Source organism: Mytilus californianus, unplaced genomic scaffold (genome assembly GCF_021869535.1).
Source record: "Mytilus californianus isolate M0D057914Y unplaced genomic scaffold, xbMytCali1.0.p SCAF_13, whole genome shotgun sequence".
Classification (NCBI taxonomy): Eukaryota; Metazoa; Mollusca; class Bivalvia; order Mytilida; family Mytilidae; genus Mytilus; species Mytilus californianus.
In genome coordinates, this window is record NW_026262615.1 from 32,575,235 (window position 1) to 32,583,306 (window position 8,072).

The following is an 8,072-nucleotide window of genomic DNA, read 5'->3' on the forward strand; positions in this document are numbered from 1 at the left end:
AATTTCCAACACATATTATTGATACACAAAATGTTTTATGCATTTTTGATATGCAATACATTGATGTTGTGTACTGAATGACTCTTTCAGACTTTTATGTCATATAACACATTTACATTGTAAAATTTCCCTTTATAGTATGTGGTCGAACTATTTTATCATATAATCGTCAAATTTGCGGATTTTGATTTTTTGTATTCTAGGTATGACATTTATAAAAAATATGGAAAGTTTAACCTCGAAAATATTTGATGCATAGCTGCAGCATCAGGAAGGATTTTCCAATCATAACACTATATAACAAAATAAATCGAAACAAAATATCTCTTAAACTTTCAAGAGAAAACTGCACAGTAAAATGGTAGGTATATTTGTTCATATATTGATGATTTTGCATTTTTACACATTGCCATGGCGTTGTCAGTTTATTTTCAAATTAATTTTGACTTATGAGTTTGAATGTCCCTTTGGTATCTTACGTTTCTTTTTTACAACGTAGATGGGTTATGGTTATTCTATGTAAGTTCATTTTGACAAGATAAATAGTTTGGTACATTCTCTGATGAAGTTAAATCCAGAAAGACTTGTTACAAGTGATAAGGTTGAAAAACACCCCTAGAATTATAAGAAAATATTGTCGACTCATGTCCTCCATTTTAAAATATTTTCCATACCAGTATTTATTTGTTTACGTTTTGTCTCATGTTCTTATTTAAAAGCATCATTTTTTTTTTGACAATTTCTCAAAAAGTGCATAAACTAAAACAAAAATAATCTCATTGCGCGATCATTTCTCTTTCATTTAAATATGAACCTTAGGGCCAACTTAAAAATATATTTATTATTTTCAACTTGATTTTATTTAAATCTGTAAGTAAAATATCTTTTTTGGGTGATGATTTCCAATTTTCTCATTTGCCCAAACCTGTTTGTTTTTGTATAAAATTGATTGTTAGGTAAAATATTTCATTCACAGCATGACGTTACAGTGACATCTCAATTATTCTCAAGTATCAAATATGTATTACGTTATTCATTTACAAAATATATGAATATATGAAAATAATTTGAAGCTATTAAAGAATGTCTCTTTTTCAATTTCAGGGGCAAAATGTCCGATCGCTTGCTTTAAACATAGTTGCTTTCTTAGCGGCAAGACATTTTAACTACCTAACACTTGATGTTGACCGTCATCTGTCGTTTTTCCTATCGTAGTTCAACAGTACAATTATTTCCTTGCTAATAATAAAAACGAATGCGACTGATCGCCAGGACGTTAATGAACTTAATGAACTCAACAATAGGCAAAGGTTGGAGAAAAAAATGCATATCAGCCCTGGGCACCTGAGTCGATATTTAGTTTTTTTTTAATCTGTCTGAATTTCAATGTTTTTCATTGTTTTGTGCCTTTTTTCCTTTTTTGTGATGGTGTGTGTCTTCTAGTTATAAAAAAAAGTTGGATTTTCTTATATTGGGTCTATATTCGGCTGGAAAATTATAAATTTCTGGAGCAGTACGATCTTAATGAACGTACTGTATCAGCTACATGCATTTTTATTCAAAATGATAACTTTTCAACGATAATACATTCTGCATGATTTAACATTTAGGTTATTGAATAAGCAATTGCTATGTTAATGTCCAATATCTAGAGATAATGCGAAAGAAGGGAAAAGTATTTTAACGATACATATTTTCGATATATATCCGTTTATTTGGTTTAACTTTTTTTAAGCGTAAGTGTGAATTTTAGGAACAGCAATTGTAATATTTCACAATGAAATTCATATTTTGAATAATATAAAGATGTGGGTACTTGTTTATTATATTACACCTATGTCATGTATGTTGATCATGCGCTTGTGTGCATCTTGTGAGTTTGCGTCATCATATTATTTGAAATATTTATTAGATTAAAATTAAAATGTCACACTGAGGTTATAATTAAAAAAAATGAAGAAAACACAACTTATCTTGTTTTTTGTTTCAAGTTAGTAAAACGGTGTTTATAAATATTTTACTATCTTTTTAGGACTTAAAACTGAGTTGCTTTCTGGTAGTATTAGCTTCCTGTGCAAGTTTTACTATTGCTCAAAAACGGAAAACCACTGTAACTGGAGATTTGACTAAGGATAAAGATATTGGAACAAGGGTAGATCTTGGAATTTCCCATCAACGGGGAAACTGGGGTTTCGAAGGAACAGGCTTCGGTACCTCAAGAGGACACCGAGGAGGGAGTTTAGGAATATCACACAAACGAAAAAACTTGGAATTTGGAGGATCAGTTTTCGGTGATAATCGGGGAAATCGAGGTGCAAAATTAGGCTTCAAATGGAAGTTTGGAAAAAGATCTGCGGCATGGGTATATATATTTTTCTTTTAATTTTTTACCTATATTTTCTTATAATCTTGGTAATTGGGCCCTAAATGAGGAGTGTTTGTTTAACTAGCATTTTGTTTTTAATACTCCAAAATACAACAAACAAACAAAAAAACATACAAAAACCTCAAATTTCAAAGTAGAATTGCGTCCATCCGTCAATAAAAGAAAACATCAAAGTAATAAAAATACTTCGCAATCCACTTAAAATATTACTGTTTATGACATTTTTGTCGTGAAGCATTTATTTTCAGGAAATTTGCGGTAGCCATATTTTCTTCAAAAAAGATACGCTTTAGTATAAATGCAAGTGACAGATAAACCCTTCAGATTCACTTAGCTCGGGTTAATACATTTACTTGTATGCTTACCTGAGATATGTTCATATGAACTTGTATAACATCACTAGTGACAAGTACTAAAAACCGATTCAGGATAAAAGGAAAAAAAAGGCAACAGTAGTTTACCGATGTTCAAATCTCATAAATTGTTAAAGAAGACGAATTAAGTTTACAAACAAAAATTGAGGGAATGGTGAACACTCAAAAAGGAGCAAGATCGAATTTGTCGACAGAGTGAGCGTCTCTTACTATGTATGCCTTAGATAAACATATATGCATATTGCTTTTATTATGAGATAACTTGGCAAACTATTTTCCTTCTTTATTCTTAGACCGGTGAACATTTTGAAGTTCGAGTTATAGTTAACCATTGTGACTTCAATGTTTATGATATAAATGAAGACAGTGTGATCACAGTTGATGAGATTTATGAATTGTTTCCTCAAAGGAATGACGCACATAAATTGTTCAAGGCGCTTGATTCTACATCAGGTTAGTATAATTCTACTGTAATTTTGTAGGGGTAGTTTCTTTTTATTTATTTCTTTTTTTTGTCAACATCATTATCTAAGAAATTTGTTTTTGTATGCCATTTTTTCTGAAGTAAAAATAATTGAAAATTTTCATTTGTTTACTTTTCAAACCAAACATATTTCAATGTCATATATAGTTGTTATATTGACAAAAAAATGTAGGAAGAGGAAAACACGTGTACCATGCTGATGTCATTTTTTAGTAGACCTACATATTTTAATTGTATCTTTTTCATGTGCTACCTCTTAAGATGTTTGTTTTCCGTTCTCAAAAACAATTTCCTTTACAAAGTTGGACAATCCGAGTACATTTTTTTTATATCTGTTACATTAGAAATAGTATGTATATCTAGGTTAACATAGTTAACATGGTTAATGAGCAATGCCAGATAAATACGAGTTTAGACATATTCTCCATTTACAACATGACATGTATGACCAGAGCTGTTACCTTTGCATTTAAATATTCTAATGATTTATTGCTACGTAACAAATCATATTGTTGACGTTAAAATGATGTGAATGTATTTTATACAAAATGTAGTTATTATGGTTTTAAGAATTTTTCCTTATTTTCAGTTGATGGAAAAGTGACCATTGGTGAATTCAAATTGATGGCTCCACAAGTTATAAAAAAATGTGAATATAACAAGTATAAGTATTAATGATGGTTCTTATAAAATGTATAACAATGAATTGATAGTGACAGTGATAAAGTAGATATTAGATCAATAATTGTATACTGTATTCTCTAACCAATGACATACGTCGATCAATCAAGCATGTTATTCTTTTATATATTTATAAAATATTACACCAATACGAATAAAGTAAATTGAGAATTGTATCCTAAGATTTTTTTGTTTGTGTATATGTGTATAGGAATGGATCATTTGTTAATAAAGTTTCTACTTCATCGAACTATCAGTCATTCATTATGAGCGGTGTGTAATTTGCCCGTTCTTATGGTTGTTCTTTTATTACTGTATGTTATATTGAAATAAGGAGATGTTGTATGATTGCCAATGAGACAACTATCCACCAAAGATCAAATAATGTTAGTAATTATAGGCAACCGTACGGCCTTCAACAATGACAAGAATGAGACAAACCTATACAATGGATGTCAAGTTGGTTCAATATTTAAAAAAAAATGAATGTTGAATGTTGAATGTTGAATATTGAACCAACTTGACATCCGTACCTATACAGTATAGTCGGCTATCAAGGTTCCGACAAGAAAAATGTGAAACAATCGGGAAACCTAACGGTCTAATTTATAACAAAATTAATTTACAAAAACAAATACGACAGACATGAACCAACGACAACCACTGGACTGCAGTCTTCTGACTTGGGACAGACACATAAAGAATATGGCGGGACTACACATGTTTGTGAGCTTTCAACCCTCCCCCTAACCTGAGAGGACTTATTTCTATTTTTTGTTTTAACGAGCTCATGGGATCCTCGTGTGTTGTTGTATCGACACACAACTCAAAATAATGAAGGCAGAAATTTCATTCGGTGATTTAAAAGTTCTTAGAACAGAATGTAGAATAGAGTATTGTCAGATCTTTGTAAGGGAAGCTTTGACACAGGATCTGTATCATAATCAGACATGGTATCTCCTCAGACAATGTTGATGCCTATAATAGTTTACGGTCTTTTATACAAATTATATGTATATGTGTACAACTTAAAAAACAGTGTGATTGTGTCTTTGTTTTATGTACAGTTAAGGTGATAGTATTATTGTATATTGATAATTATAATTTTAATTCAGTGAAAATGAGTGGCTTATTACATAAGAACAAAGGTTTTGTTTACACCTTTGGTACAAATTAGTTGTTCAAATCAATAAAGTAAATGATTTATTATAACACTTTATATTGGATTGCATTCACTTTCATCCATGATCAACAGCCTGCATAAATATGCTGACAAAACTTGTTACAAAGGGCTTGATAATAAAGATGCACCATCCTCTTGGTGGATCAACAAAATTCATATAACATTTTGAACCTAAATCTAAGCGTCTTTTTAGAATCATTTTATGCGCATGTGCACACTTAGAAAATAAATCCATGAGACGGAAGACATTTATATGACATTTAATAAGTGGTTTTGGGGTCAAAACTGCATTAATGCAAGTACATTTCGGACGCTTTTGTTCATTAGTTAATTTCAAAAGAGAGGCGAGGATACCAAAGGGACATTCAAACTTTCATAGCTTGTACACATTTTGGTAAAAGGAAAAGATTCGTCTATTTACAACTTGACAACTACAAAATGACATAAATACTTTGGTTTTTACAATATACTACTTACAAGTGAAATATATATTTCACGCACATAAATGACATCATACATTATTGAGAAACAACATGTTTTTATGCCTTTGTTATAAGAAATACATAGAAATTGTGTACTTAATGATTTTTATGATTAGGTAATGTTATACACTGACATTGTAAACATTCCTAATGTGGTAAAACGTACTATGGAAAATATCGCAATTTAAATTTAAATTATAATTTTCATTTTTTTTAAGAAATCTTTGTTATAAACAAAAATTTTGATCGCAAGTGTTTATTTCTAAGAACAGACCAAGTATGAACTTTTAAATATCAACAATATATAAATAGACCTATTCGCGTGAATATATATATATATTTGAAATTTATAGTTGAAAAGGCCCGCCAACATGGTAGGTATTTTTTCATTTCTTTATAATTTTTACCTGTTATAATCAAAAATAAATATCTTTTTTTATCTGTTTCGTTTTGTTGCTGTCTCATTTACGCATACATTGCATCACCCTTTATTCATATAGAACTTTTTTTTAAAAACTGTTTGTAGTCATTATCTTGTCCTCCATTCCTTGTTGATGACATGACTAATAGTCTATTTGACGCTGCACTTATAGATCCTCCCTTTAAAAGAGAGGTGAAGGATACCAAAGGGACATTCAAACGTCGAACAATAAACTGACAACACCATGGCTAAAAAAGAAAAGACAAACAGACAAACAACATAGAAAACCTTAAAAGATTGAGACAAACGAACCCCAACAAGAACTGGGAGTGATCCCAGGTGCTCCCAGGTGCTCCGGAAGGGTAAGCAGATCCTGCTCCACATGTGGCATGGCAAAAAAAGACAAACAAAAAACAAAAAAGAAAAAAAACAGTATACAAAACACAGGATTGAGAATTAAAAACTGAATAGCATAAACCCCGCCAAAAACTGGGGGTAATCTTAAGTGTTATGGAAGGGTAAGCAGAACCTGCTACACATTCCATTACAATACGCTTTAATTCATTTTACTTTTTGCTTTTGTTGTAAAAATTGTTCGAGGTTTATTTTCCAGTTTGAGTGAAATTTTGAATTGCCCAACTACTTATTTTAGCAGAAAAGAGGTCATTTTTTCCGATTTAAAAAAAGAACCGTGCGAACATCACTTTTATCATTTTAAAATGTCTGCTTCATAGCTTGATTATTTCCTCGATATGGCTGTTGTTTTTTACTTGTTCCGTTGATAGCGTTTGATTATGTCCGTTGTTATGACCCCCTTATATATCTTTCGGTTCTTATACATCCTTGATTTTTCGGCTTTGAGCGTTATTCCTAAAACCTTTGGACCCATTATAAGTTGTTGTTTATGAAATGTTTGACCCGATAAACATGATAATATGTATATATTTATAAAAATCATATCTAATTCGACAAACAAGTTGTTGTGACAAATGTTATAACACTGTCAGAATGATTTACCACAGCAAATACAGATACACTTATATCTCCAAGAAAATAATGATGATTATAATTCATCATTGTTAAGCTTTCAACATCAATGGCATCATTGTCTCCTGTCGCAAACAGTATCCTGTCTAAATGATTTTAACTTATGAGTTTGAATGTCCCTTTGGTGTCTCTCGCCTCTCTTTTTTCAAATACCCACTTCCCTCGTGTTACATATATTAATCGTTTCTTACAGACTTCTTAAGGAATAGTAGAGACATTGCACAAAAAATAAGAGCTGACATAAAAACGTATTATCAAATTTAAATAAATTCAACAATATTGTCAATTTATAAATACTACTTAAATTATAGACATGCATAATGACCATGAGTTTCTTTTTTCTTAACTAGCGAATGAAGGAGAGGTTACTTCGAAATTGTATAATTGAAAAAGAGATCTGAAAGTTTAAACAAGAATAAACGTACGGTGATCTTATTTTTTCAGAGCATTTTAGAAGAAGAATTGTCTAGTACTAGTCTATATAACCCATAAAAATGTGTCATTTGTTGACAGCCAATAAACAAGCTATAATGACCTATCGATTATAATATTTTTGAACATATTACAATAAAAAATCATTGACAAAGTATAAAAAACAGCCCTAGGCCATCAATGGGTTTAAATAAATTAAACTTGTTTTGTGAGGTCTCAACCCTCCCCCTTTACATCTAGCTAATGTGGAATAAACATACACACAGCAAAATTCAGTTCAAATAAGTCCGAGTCGGATGTTATAATAGGTTGGTAACAGACGAAACCAAGAAAATTGAGAACAATAAACATAAATTAACAAAGGATTAATAGCAGTTAATGAAGCATAACCGCTGTTTGTTCGATAAAGTAGAAACTTTATTAATAATCAATAGAACATAAACATAAACACATACACAAACAAATTAAATGCTAGGATGAAATTCTCTATTTTACTGGAATTGGTATTGGTAAATAAAAAGCAATATATAGAAAAAAAGGAAAGCTTGATTTTTTTACGTAATAACTGTATGTTATTTATTA

General features: G+C 30.5%; 1 protein-coding gene across 1 annotated transcript; it reads left to right on the top strand.

The window, feature by feature from the left end:
* The first annotated feature begins 347 nt into the window (after window positions 1-347).
* LOC127723525 (uncharacterized) lies at window positions 348-4,175 on the top strand. The gene is made up of 4 exons (XM_052230165.1): window positions 348-361; window positions 2,033-2,362; window positions 3,054-3,213; window positions 3,834-4,175. The coding sequence occupies exons 1-4, from the start codon at window positions 359-361 to the stop codon at window positions 3,917-3,919; spliced, it is 579 nt and encodes a 192-aa protein (XP_052086125.1). The 5' UTR covers window positions 348-358; the 3' UTR covers window positions 3,920-4,175.
* The last annotated feature ends 3,897 nt before the right edge of the window (window positions 4,176-8,072 follow it).